This window comes from Artemia franciscana, chromosome 7 (assembly GCF_032884065.1).
Source record: "Artemia franciscana chromosome 7, ASM3288406v1, whole genome shotgun sequence".
Classification (NCBI taxonomy): Eukaryota; Metazoa; Arthropoda; class Branchiopoda; order Anostraca; family Artemiidae; genus Artemia; species Artemia franciscana.
This window is the reverse complement of record NC_088869.1, coordinates 39005067-39018985: the sequence shown is the minus strand read 5'-3', so window position 1 is coordinate 39018985 and position 13919 is coordinate 39005067. Positions and strand designations below refer to the sequence as shown.

At 35.4% G+C, this 13919-nt stretch overlaps 1 protein-coding gene across 4 annotated transcripts in view; it reads right to left on the bottom strand.

Annotated features, from left to right (window-relative positions):
- The window catches only part of LOC136029257 (uncharacterized), a 113786-nt gene that overhangs the window by 38829 nt on the left and 61038 nt on the right, over nucleotides 1-13919 (bottom strand). For 3 of the 4 annotated variants that reach the window (XM_065707491.1, XM_065707494.1, XM_065707492.1), the window contains exon 3: nucleotides 4890-4997. The exons of the other annotated variant lie outside the window; for it this stretch is intronic. In XM_065707491.1, the coding sequence (XP_065563563.1) occupies nucleotides 4890-4997 (108 nt within the window). The remainder of the gene's footprint in view (nucleotides 1-4889; nucleotides 4998-13919) is intronic. 4 annotated transcript variants of the gene reach the window in all.

Below are 13919 nucleotides of genomic sequence, written 5' to 3'. Positions count from 1 at the left end.
ACTGTTGCTGCTACGGATCCCAGGATACGGATTAATTCCTTTTTTAAAACTATTTAGTAGGCTAAGAAATTTTTTTCCCAGAAGATCAGTTTTTTTCCCACAAGAGGCATAAGACATAAAAAGAGAAACCGTGGCGTATTCATTTGTAACCAAACCAGTAAATGTGGCACGATGAGACCTCCAGAAGTGAATAGAAAAATTGGCCAGAACAGTGTTATTTCTCGAGTTTGTAACCGCTAGAACCATCTTCCAGATGACGTTGCATATTCTGAAAATTTTGCTGAATTTAAGAATTTACTACCTAGTAATGCTTTTTACCAGTAAGAATATAAGAATCCCCGTCTCATATTTGAAATACGAAGCATTGATTTTTTACTCATTGTAATCGTATTTTGTTTAACTCGTATTTTGTTTACTTTTGCTTTGGTAATCGACGTGTTTTGTTATTTGTAGCTATGCGTGATATACGAAAGCTTTTTGCGTTGTATTAATAATGAATAATATAATAAACAATATAATAATAAAAAATATTAGTATACTATTTTTTGAAGGTTGGAGACCTGCTGAATTTATAGTGAAAATACTTACTAGGTAGAATAGCTTCAGTTACCCGTTGTACAGCATTACACGACTGCTTTCAGAGTTGAGAGTTACCAAAATTAGCTAATTATAAACGATTGTGTAATAAAAATAGTTAATTAAATTTGATTATATATTTATGACTGTACCAATTTCCACTCATAAGTTTAATATATAGACTACCTTAAGGCGTTGCAAAAACTTAATATTGTTTTGCGAGCCTTAGCCTTCCTGTCTTGTAGGCTGATGGTCACTAAGACCAAGGGTCTATTAACGAACTTTCCAGAGGACTAGCCATTATCGAAAGTTTACATTATATTATCAGTATTATATATATTACACCGTTATAGCGCATTTGTGATTTCACTTGGAACCTTTTCTTAAAAGACAGTGAAATCTTACGTCCCCTTTTCTCCAAACTTGCCCATCAAAGCGGGTAGTACCAAGAGGAACTCCCAATGCAGCCAAATTGCTTAAACGATAATTCACTTGAGCTAATATTTAAAACTTTCCTAGAAGGTATGCTAGAACATCTTAGGGGATGCCCCTTCCCGAACTTTTAAAAGAAAATTCTGCTACTTTTAATCGAAAAAACAAAGGAGACCCTTTCTAATGATGCAAGTTTTACTAATACTGAATATTTCAAGCACAAAACACGAAAATTATATGGTTTTTCTAAGATTCCCATGGAAATAGGTATCATCTTTTAGTTTCCTGTTATTTAGTCAGATCGCTTATCCGAGCTCTGCAAATTATGGCAAGACAACCAAATCAATTCTTAACAGCTTGGCTACACAAACAAAACAGTTGAACCAAATCAATCAACCAAATCAATTCTAAACAGCTTGGCTACGCAAACAAAAGAGTTGAACCAAATCAATCAACCAAATCAATTCTAAACAGCTTGGCTACGCAAACAAAACAGTTGAACCAAATCAATCAAGCAAATCAATTCTAAACAGCTTGGCTACGCAAAGAAAACCGTTGAACCAAATCAATCAACCAAATCAATTCTAAACAGCTTGGATACACAAACAAAACAGTTTATAAAGGAGAAAATGAGAAAGAACAAACAGCTCATATACAACAGCCCCTTCAAGGAAACTTTTCCAAATAGATGTCTCGAAACATGCATATTGATAACGATATCGAAAAATATCGAATATCAATCGAATATAAATATCGAATATTAATCAAATATAAAAATATCGATATCAAATAGATATCGAAAAAAAATACTCAGCACTCAGTAATCAGCAGTTCAAGTATTCAGTCCTCAGCACTCAGCACTCAGTAATCAGCAGTTCAAGTATTCAGTCCTCAGCACTCAGCACTCAATAATCAGCAGTTCAAGTATTCAGTCCTCAGCACTCAGTAATCAGCAGTTCAAGTATTCAGTCCTCAGCACTCAGCACTCAGTAATCAGTAGTTCAAGTATTCAGTCCTAGACGTTTCAACCAGTTCGTAGTAACGAACTGTAAGTAATGAGCGACTCGGCTCAATAGTAACTGAAGCTCTGTGAAACAGAGTCTTGATAACAATAGATACATCAACAGAATTGAATTTCGATGCTTATTTCAAAATATATAACAATTCGTCAAGTTAAGTTTAATGTTACCCATCAAAAGTTATGAGCCTGAGAATTTGCCCAATTTTTGAACTACCCCTAAAACATCAAGTATTCTTAATGAAAATAAAACCATCGGATTCAGCATATCAGAGAACCCTAATGTAGAGCTTTCAAGCTTCTATATACAAAAAAGTGGAATTTTGCACTTTTGCCAGAAAAAAAATCCCGGATGCGTGTTTATTTGTTTGTTTCCCCTAGGGGCGATTGTATCAAACCAGTGATCCTACAAGATCGGGATGGGCTTATTTGATCGGATATCAAATGTTCTACTGCCTTTTTAAGTGACGAAAAATATTGGAGCACTGCTAGCCCCCTCCCACGCCCAAAGTCGCCCGATCAAAATTTTGAGACAGTCATTTAGTTCAGCATAGTGGAGAGATTTAGTGGCTATGTCATTGAGGATGACCTGACCCCGAGAGTCCTCAAAGAAAGGACTATAAGCTATGAACTTTGCCCACTGTTTACATATAGTCTTGATTACTGGGAAGTATACAAACATTTTTCGGAAGAGGGGGATTTTTATGGCAGGGGAGGTTACGTGGAAGGATCTTTCCATGAAGGATGAGCCAGATTTCCCAGTATTAGTGAACAAGAGCTAAGAGCTCATATGACACTTGTGACGAGGCAAGAAGAGCTAAGAGCCAAGAGCTCATATGGTATGAGCTCTAACAAAATTCTAAGAATCAATAGATTGATTTAAAAGGAAAATAAGAGGCTTAATGCCGGTCAAAATTAAAAATAAGAGCTCTGAGTCACGATGTCCTTCTAAATACAATAATTCATTATGATCCGATGACCCACTCGTAAGTTATAAATACCTCATTTTTTCTAATTTTTCCTCTCCCTTTAGCCCCCCACATGGTCGAATCTGTGAAAACCACTTAATCAAGTCAATTTGTGCGGTCAATTTTGTTCACACGCCTACCAATTTTCATCGTCCTAGCACGTCCAGAAGCACCAAACTCGCCAAATCACTGAACCCCTCCCCCCAACTCCCCTAAAGACAGCGAATCCAGTAAGGTTACGTCATCACATATCAAGGACATTTGTTTATTCTATCCACCAAGCTTCATCCCGATTCCTCCACTCCAAGTGTTTTCCAAGATTTCCCCCTCCAACTCCCCCAATGTCAAAAGATCTGGTCGGGATTTGAAATAAGAGCTCTGATACATGAATATATCAAATGAAATATCAAATTTCATTAAGATCCGATCACCTATTCGTAAGATAAAAATACCTCAATTTTCACGTTTTCCAAGAATTCCGGTTTCCCCCTCCAACCCCCCCTAATGTCACAGGATCTGGTCGGAATTTAAAATTAGAGCTTTAAAGCATAAAATCCTTCTAAATATCAAATTTCATTAAGATCTGGTCACCCTTTCATAAGTTACAAATACCTCATTTTTCCAAATTACCCCCCCCCCAACTCCACCAAAGAAAGCAGATCCGGTCCGGTTATGTCAGTCACGTATCTTAGACAGGTTTTTATTCTTCCCATCCAATTCCATCTTGATCTCTCCACTTTAAGTATTTTCTAAGATTTCCGGTCCCCCCCCCAATGACGCTGGATCCGATTGAGATTTAAAATAAGAGATCTGAATTACGAGGTCCTTCTAAATATGAAGTTTCATGAAGATCCAATCACTCCTTCGTAAGTTAAAAATAAGTCATTTTTTCCTATTTTTCAGAATTACCCCCCCCCCCCCCCACCCCAATAGAGCGGATCCGTTCCAATTATGTAAATCACGTATCTAAGACTTCTGCTTATTTTTTCCACCAAGTTTCAATCCCGATTCCTCCAATCTAAGCGTTTTTCACGATTTTAGGGTCCCCCCAAACTCCCCCAATGTCACCAGATCCGGTCGGGATTTAAAATAAGAGCTTTGAGACACGATATCCTTCTAAATATCAAATTTCATTGAGATCGGATTACCCGTTCATAAGTTAAAAATACCTCATTTTTTCTATTTTTTCAGAATTAACCCCCCCCCCCAACTACCCCAAAGAGAGCGGGTCCGTTCCGGTTATGTCAATCATGTATCTAGGACTTGTGCTTATTTTTCCCACCAAGTTTGATCCCGATCCCTCCACTCCAAGTGTTTTCCAAGATCTTAGGTTTTCCCCTACCAACTCCCCCCCCCCCAATGTCACCGGATCTGGTCGGAATTTAAAATAAGCTCTGAGACACGATATCCTTCCAAACATCAAATTTCATTTAGATCTGATCAACCGTTCGTAAGTTAAAATTACTTCATTTTTTCTATTTTTCCGAATTAACGGATAAAAAAAACTCACATAAAATATGTAAAAAATATAATGTATGTAAAATATGTAAAAAATATGACCTTTTACTATGTTTGCAATGACATACGAAGAAAATACGTTTTGTTTATTCAAATTTATGGTTCAAATGGATTCCCTCAGCGAGGCCTAGTCTTGGCTACAAAAAAGGCCCTCTGTTATATCAGATCAAGCCGAGTTTAAAAGTATTTGCAAAGGAGGTGGATGATAATAAGGTGAATTAAGGTAAAATAAGGTGAATAAAATAAGGCAAATAGTCTAAATTTACAAGATATTTACTGACATTACGTAAAGCATATTATTTAGAACGACCTAAACCCACCCATAAGTCCGTTATACGTAGGACTAGGAAGAGTATGGCTACGTATGATCTACTCACTTCCCCGTTTTCCAAAGGAGCTGGAGCGTTTTCTTCTCGTTCTTCTTTTACTTCCTTCAGTAGGTGTCCATGTTCGGCCACAAGTTTAACCACTCCGGATGTTAGTTCCTAAAATGGATTCAGAAATTGAATCAGCAAAACAAGTTTAATAATAAAAACACTAGTGAGTCAAAGGACGTACATATCCTTATATGCAAAATCATATCCTTATATGCAAATTGGGGCAGTGGAAGTTGCAACAGGCATGGGCCCAAGTGCTTCACTTCACACCCTTTTATCACAAAGGTTCAAAGCAAATACAGAGAGAAAATCTAACACAATAAAAGTAAATTGATAGGCAATTGAGCCTTTTGATAAATATGAAATATATAATCAAATTTAAATATACCAATCATGATCCGAATTGAACCTTTGACAGTTTGCTAATGATAAGGCAAGAGGGAAGAAGGCTATTAAGTATGACCAAGTTTCGAATACAGTGGCAGAGTATATTTTTAATCGGAGTATATTTTTAATCATATTTACATATAATATCATTTACACATTACATGCAATATATTTTTATTACATATAACTATCGAGAAAAAAATTTTGGATTTGTGAAGTGAAATTATAAAAAAAAAATCTAAAATCTAGGGGTTTTTAAAAAAGGTTGTAAACTGGCCATCTTTTTATAATATATATCTTATAACAAAAATATATTTTTTACTAGCCACCCCAACACTTAGTTGGTGGGGGCGCTTCGCACCCCTACCTAAGCCCCCCCCGCGCGCGTAAGTCGTTACGCGCCATATTAGTTACGCGCCATTGTAGTTGTGTCCCTGTGTACCACCTATGAATATAGATAAATTTATATATGTGTTTTGAACTACGTAAAACTTGCGAATATACAACATTCTTGGCTTTCCCATTGTCTGTGCATATACAAAGCCTTATGTACTAGTAAAGACGTCATATGCAAACACTCTTTTTACAAACAAACAAATATGCATTCACACAACTCGTTTTTATATAGATAGATAGATAGATAGATACAATACAAATTAACTGCGTAAAACTTGCGAATATACAACATTCTTCGCTGTCCAATTGTCGCTGCATATAAATAGATTGTCAGGTTTACCGACCCTCGAACATGCAACGTACAATTGTCCATGGGAAAAACAATCAGTATTAAGATCAATACCACATTTTTCTAATGATTGACCTTGAGCTTTGTTGATGGTGATTGCAAATGCTAATCGAATTGGGAATTGCAATCTTTTAAACTGAAAAGGCAGATCCGTTGGAATCATGGGAATGCGAGGAATAAGAACAGCCTCACCCTCAAAAGGCCCTGTCAAGATTGTGGCCTCTATTACGTTTTCCATTGTTTTTTTTTACGGCAAGTCGCGTGCCATTGCAAAGCTTTGGTGAGTTGATATTTCTTAACAGTATTATTGGTACGCCTATTTTTAGTTGTAGCACGTGTGGTGGAAACCCTGAAAGATCCACGGAATTTAAAAATTCAGATGGATAATTAACCGCCTCATTTGGTTCCAAAACTGTGTCGACTGACTTGTAAAGGACTGCCTGGTCTCGAATCTTGGCCAAAACAATATTGTTGATTTCGTGGACGTCTATATTTTTGGGCGCAAGAATCACTCTTTCAATTAGCCATTCATTATTTTTATAATTGTTTAGAATATTCGGAAATACTTTTTCAATCAATTCATTTTTGGACGTCACTAAATTACAGAATTCAGCAGGTAGTTGTATACGTCCTGAAATTGAGTCTACTGGGAGCTTTCCGTTTCCAATTGCCAGTAATCGATATGAAAATGTTTGACCAGAGTCATCGTTTTGCAATCGGACACGCATATTTGTAGTTAATTTTACTGTTTTTACGTGTGCCCATAAATTAGAATTTTTCAGGCAAGCATTCATTTCGTCTGCAGGGGTTGATCTAGGTATTATAGGTAATGTTTGCCTGAAATCTCCCGCAAGCAACATTAATGTGCTGCCAAAGGGTTTCGAATCCCCTCGCAAATCTTTCAAACGTTGATCCAGAGCCTCGAGCGATTTTTCTGTGCCATTGTGCACTCGTCCCAAATAATATGTTTGCATTGCTGCAATACTTTACCCATCCCAGATGATTTGGAAATATTGCACGTGGGAGTTTCTGTAGAATGCAAATTCAGAGGCAATTTCAAAGCGGAATGAGCAGTTCTTCCACAGGGCAGCAACGTTGCGGCTATTCCGGACGACGCGATTGCCAACGCTATATCATTTTTTGATCGAATTGATGCCAGAATCAGTTTTATCACAAACATTTTACCAGTACCTCCTGGCGCATCCAAAAAGAAAATTTCTCCAACGTTGTTATCGACACAATGCATTATCGTATCATAAATGTCTTTTTGTTCTGACGTTAACTTGGAAATGTTATTTTGTAGATACGACAATAGATCACTCGTACTGTAACTTTGTTCACGATCCAATTCTACACATGCCGAAACAGGAGCGGTACGATTAGGTGAAGGCATTCCCAAATCCTGAAGAGGTTTGTTTGCCATACATACGCACAAATCTTCTATAATAACTAAAGTGTAGTTATAAATTTCTGATGTAAAATCAAAAGTCATATCTGACGTCTCTATTCGTTTTCGATGGAGTATATCTTCGGATATTTTTGATTTATATTTTTCCCATAACTCTGTAGGAGCTGATGGAGAGTAAGTTGTTAGTATAATGCCAAACAATGCACGAATTTGACTTGGAGTTGACGTTTCGCACGCGTCATTGATGCAGTTATCCCAGTGTTGGTCATTCTCCAATAAATTCAGAGCTTGGCATGCACTACGGTGAGTGTCATGTATAGTACCGTTTATAGTTCTCAAATACTCAAAGGACGTCGGACCGGGTACATTCACCAAAAGCAGGCGTAGAAAGAAGCATTCATGTTGATTGGGGTGAACGGTGTAGAGTCTTCCTATCGTGGTATCTTTGAAGATCGTAGGTTGGCCGTCCACTGACTTACCCTGTTTTCGACGTTCAAATACTTTATTTTTAGTATTCCACGTGTAATACGAAGGCACTTCAGTATACAGCAGTTTTTTTGCAAAAGAATCATTTTGCATAGCGAAAAGAAAGCAGTTAACTTTGTATCCAGTGGATTCAGGGCTCTTTGTTGCACGTTGGTGTCCGAGAAATAAACATGTTGACTATTCTGTAAATGTACCGCTAAGTGAACAACAGCTGGACTACGTTCATGTATCGGAAATGAAAGAATTCGCCAAACAGCTTCATTACTGCTTATGTATCTTCCAGCCTGATATTGTACGATTTCGTCGATATCTTTGATTTCGGACTGCAAGCCAAAAACTGCCATGTCACTGCCTTTGTTGACGTATTTACATATGTATTTGATTGTCTTTACGGAGTTACAGTATTCAACGTTTATGTGTGCATTAAATGTTTTTGATAATAATGGGGAATATGGAACAACCCACTGGTTACCTACTTCGATGGTGGTACCGTTACGCTTCGTTATTATTGCTGTTTTACCGCCATCTTCAGTAGATCTTCTTCTATATTGTTGGTAACCATCATTGCCAGTAATTGTGTTGGATACTAAAAGTCGAGGATATTGCTTGGTGCACCTTCCTTTGGCCATGCATGGTGAATTTTCGTTCAATGCACCGCAAGGTCCATGTATCATATTTTTTACAACAACATCATATAACCCCTTATCGATATTTTCATCAGGTATTTCAGCGGAAATCACATCATCAATTTCGTTAGACGTAATTTTATTATGTAGCCAGATTAGTATATGTGCGTGTGGCAAACCTCGTTTTTGCCATTCCATTGAGTACATCCAGCATCGCACTGACCCAAACACTTCATGTTTTACTATGTAGTTTATCAGTGATTTCAACTTTTGTCGGAAGACACGGGCCGTAATGTCATGTCTATGAACCGCCGATTGTCCTTGAAGAAAAAGCTGCTGTATCTCGTCCCAAGATTGATTACATGTAAATGTAATAAATAAATCTGGACGACCATAGAGACGAACATACGCAATAGCATCTTGAGCATATTCATGCATATGACGGGGACTGCCAGCATATGACGAAGGTAAAATCGTTAATCTTCCAACGTTTGTGGTATTACCGTCATTTATAACTGCATCTCGCAAATGAATGTATTGTTCAGAGCGGAGCTTGGTCTGGTTCAGGCGGATATATAGCAAAAGTTCTGATTCAATTTTTGCATACATATCAACGACATATTGGTGAAACGATTGACGGCATTTTAAAATATAATTCTCTTCATCCTGCCGAATCATTAGTCTATAGGAATAATAATGCATTGCACTGCATTTCTTATTCATTTCTTTATTAGTGGCTGGATTCATCAATTTAATATTAAAGTGATAGCCGTCGGCTCCATCCCAAAAAATGATAGGATACTGTAGGGCATCGTAGCATCGATGAGTTTCAGCAATTCTTACCAACTGAGCGTTTCGCTTATGAAGAATAATATCTCGAGGTAAAAACTGATCACCGACCATAACGATTGCCACTTCGACGATAGTTGGAGCATTGTATCTACGCACATGTTGGCCAGGAGGCGTTTTGTCAGCGGAAATAACAATTTTATGCGTATCAGTAGGCATCAAATCGATGGCTGTTTTGAACAGACGCACTAAAATATTATTTTCGTGGAAAAGATGTTGCAATTGGGAAACGATTGTCCTTTCAACGTTGGGAGAAATTTCGCAACGTGCATTCAATTCAGAATTTCTATCACTGATGAAGTACAATTGTAAAAATTTATGATTCTCGCCTGAGAATGGTAGAAGGGACCGTGCTTTATGATAAATTTGCCCTTTTACTTTGAAAGTAGGCATAAATTGATCTGGATTTTCGATTTGGGCACCAAACGACGTCATTTGGAAACATGAGTTATATTTTCTGATCTGTGATAAAAAAAAACGCTTAGATTCTGACGGTGGTGCAGCCAATAGAGGAAGTTTAACTTTTCCTGAGGCGCAACACATTCCCATTGTTTCACCATTGAATTTCAAGGCCTTGCAATAGGGACAAATTTTAGACATAGTCCCGATTTGAACACATCTACTATAATCATCGACTGGGCTGTACCTGAATGCCAGGCGATAATTTTCAGGTTGCTCTTGTGATTCCTCGGCACGCTTTCTTTTCATACTTTCTCATCAGCCGCAAGCCTGTTTTATTGCTGTTCTTGTGATTCCTCGGCACGCCTTCTTTTTTACTTTCTCTTTCAGAAGCAAGTCTGGTTTCGCGTTGCTCTGGTAGTTCCTCGACACGCCTTCGTTGACGTAAATTGCACATTCTTAATCTGGCCATTTCTCTTTGAACCGCAAGCCTGGTTTTGCTTTTTGGTAACATTCTATCTTTTTCAATGTTTTTCAATTTGTCAGTGTTCATTCTAATATTGACTGTTAGAAAAAACTTTACGTGCCAAGCATGCTAACACTCAACAATTTATAATAAACCTCAAATTATAAATATCTGTTATAAGGATTTCGAATTACTTTAATCTATTGTCAAAATATATAGAAATATTTATGCAATTTCCAGTTTCTACATTTTTAGTATCAGTTTGCTTTTCAGTTTAGTTTCATTTTTATATATAGATAAGATATAATCTGGCGTAACGGACAGACAACTTATATTTATATATATCGATAACAAGATATTTTTTATAGCAAAAAATATCTGCATTAAGCCTCCGTTTCTTGTGGACTGTTTGCATTATTTGAGCCTTTTCTACTGGGACTGCAAGAATCATGCTCCTAGGATCACATTTTTACCTTTCAGCGGTTCTGGCTACAATGCAAGGGCGTGTCTAGGGCAAAATATTTGGGAGGCCCAATGTGACAAGGGCGCAAATGAGCCAAATCTTGGGGGGGACAATGTGACAAAGGTTTCAATCATTGACCAAATTGACAAATGTATTCTAAAAAAATAGTAAATAAAGAAAAAAACAGTGAAAGAGTGTACCAGAAAAATCTTGGGGGGCCTGCCCCCGGTCCTCCTAGATCCGCCAGTGCTACATTGATTACCCTGAAATTAGGATATGATGTCATATATAAACGCGGGGGGGGGATTGAGAAGTTGAAAGGCCGTCAAGACATCTTGCATCGGTAGAAAAGAAAAAGAATACCGAACAATTAGCCGGTTAGCCGAACAAATTACCCTGTCCTAAGCACCTGCGACAATCCGTTCGATGTAAAAAGATCAAAAAAAGAAAGAGAATACCAAACAATTACCCGAAGTCCAACAGTTACGAACAATTAGCCCTGTCTCAAGTATCTGCGACAATCCGTTCGATATAAAAAGGTCGAGAAAAGAAAGAGAATAACAAACAATTACCCGAATAGTCGAACAGTTACGAACAATTAGCCCTGTCTCAAGTATCTGCGACAATCCGTTCGATATAAAAAGGTCGAGAAAAGAAAGAGAATACCGAAAAATTAGCCGTTTAGCCCTGTCCCAAGTATCTGTGACAATCTGTTTCATATATAAAGACCGAAAAAAGAAAGAGGATACCCAATATAAGAGAATACAGAAGACATATTTCGTGAAACTTAAATACATACTTTAACACCCTAGAACCACAGATACTAACTTTTCAAAAAAAAAAATTAAAAAATTTCATTATACGGACAAATATTCAATTTTTACATATTTTGTATAATTAGGTAAGCGCTTTTGAAGTATATTTATGTTTATTTCTATTGTTAAAAATGACTGAAATAATTTATAACGCCAGGAAAAACATTAATTTTAGAAAGTTTTGCAAAAGGATGACAAATAACACAAATGAACATATTTTAAAGATAATTGGAAAAACCCAACATCCGACTGGCTTTCCAATGGTAATTAAAAACGTTTTCCAAAAAAATGTTTTTGTGGAATAAAACCATGTAACAAGTCAAATCTAAAACAAACAGAAATTATGAATGAATAAATGAAACTTAAAACAAATAAAAAATAAAATGAATAATAAAGCCGAACTTAAAATGAACAGATATTAGCACAAATAAGAATTGGGCTAAAACCCCCCTCAGATGCCTTAAACACTAGTGTCATCTGCACTTCACTGAAAACAAAGTGTAGGCTATTTTGAAAGTCGTACTTTTTATTTGGGGTACCGCGATACAAAGAAGACAAGGGCAAAAAACAATTTCGAGTATTAGAATAATAAATTTGCAACTTTTGATTTACCTTTACTATTTCAATAGTGCACTTTTTTGTTACAATTTTTCTTTTTGATTTCATTTCACTCAAAATATTAGAATCTCGGTACCCGAACAACAAAATGCAATATTTCGAATCGGCAAATGAAAATAACAATTCCCGAGTTGACTTTCTATACATTTGTAAGGAAAGTAATAAAAAAGAAGAAAATGCCAATGCGGATTAATTACAAATAATACTAATTTCGTTGTTAAAATCTACTGACAAATTATATTTGATATATTGAACAAATATATATTTATTTTTTGATTGAATATACTGAAAAATATATTGATAAATATATCTTTGTATAAATACAAATATAATTCATGATTTTTTTTTTCAGTAAACTAGCCACTCTAACATAAATAATTATTTGATAATATAAAAGATAATGAAAATGATATCATTACTTATATTATAAAATACAAGTAATACAATATAAAAATTAAATAACTTTTTATTATAATATAAAAATGATAACATAAAAATGGGCATAACATTTAATAATTATATTGAAAAAAGAAATCACCAATGCAACAGCACAAACACGAGAATAACATACACAAAAAAAAAAAAAAACAAAAAAAAAACATGTAAACAAAAAAGAAAGACAGAAGGAGAAAGGAAGACTGTTTTCCTACTTTAGTAATTAATATAGATTAGTACTTGATTGAGGCAAATTTTCTTATTAGTTATTGAAGGATTCCTCATTCTTAAATTTTTTCTTTGCATTTATGTGCATATTAATTGAAATATGTTAATTCATAAGTCAAATGTTCTTCGTAGATGAGCATCTAGTTTTTTATGCGACTAACTTCTCTGAACAAGAAAGGATTTAAAATTATTCAAATTTATTATATTTGTTTCTTTTTTCCTTCATCTAATTTTTTTCATATTTTAGGTTGCCTTTTTTTTCTAAAGATGAACGTCGGTTTCTTTTCTAGTCAATCTCCAATGTTCCTTACTCTGAAAAACAAAGAATGCAAAGATCTTCAAATTTGTTACTTAAATTTTTTACCTTTTATTTTATCTTTATTGGTGACGGCCATTGAGTAAATGACTAAATTTAATTTAGTATACCTTTGACCCCATACAAAAAAAAAGAGAACAGAAAAGAACTGAAAAAAAACATCTAATAATCTGAATTGTTTTTGGATTGATCCTCAGATCTTCTACGAAATTCAAGATGACAAAGATTTTTTTTTTTTTTTTTTTTAGAGAAAAACTTGGGTTTCCTCTCTTATCAGTTCACATATTTACTCTAATCGAGAAAGGATAGAAAAATCTTCAAATTTGAAAATTTTATCTTATTTTTTCCTTCATCAATATTTTCATGTTTTATGTCATATTTTGTCTTTTAGATAATCACAGATTATTCTTTTTTTCAGAAATGAACTTGGGTTTTCTCTCTGATCACTTCTGATCAACATATCAATTCTGATCAAATCTGAACAATATAGGATGCTAAGCTTGTCAACTTTTTTCGTTTCTTTGTTCTTTATCTTTCTTTAATCTTTTCAATTTTTTATTTTCTTTGTATCTATCTTTCTTTAATGTTCCTACGTTTCAAATGAATTTTCAAATGGGGATACATCTGTTTATTTAGACAGTGAAAAAAAGCCCAGATATTTCGATCACATATACAGCGACCGTCATCAGTAGTATTACTGGTAGTATTTTATGCCTGTTTTTTTCACTGTCTAAATAAATGGATTTATCCCCATTTGAAAATTTATTTCTTCGTCATGGAACGGCAGAG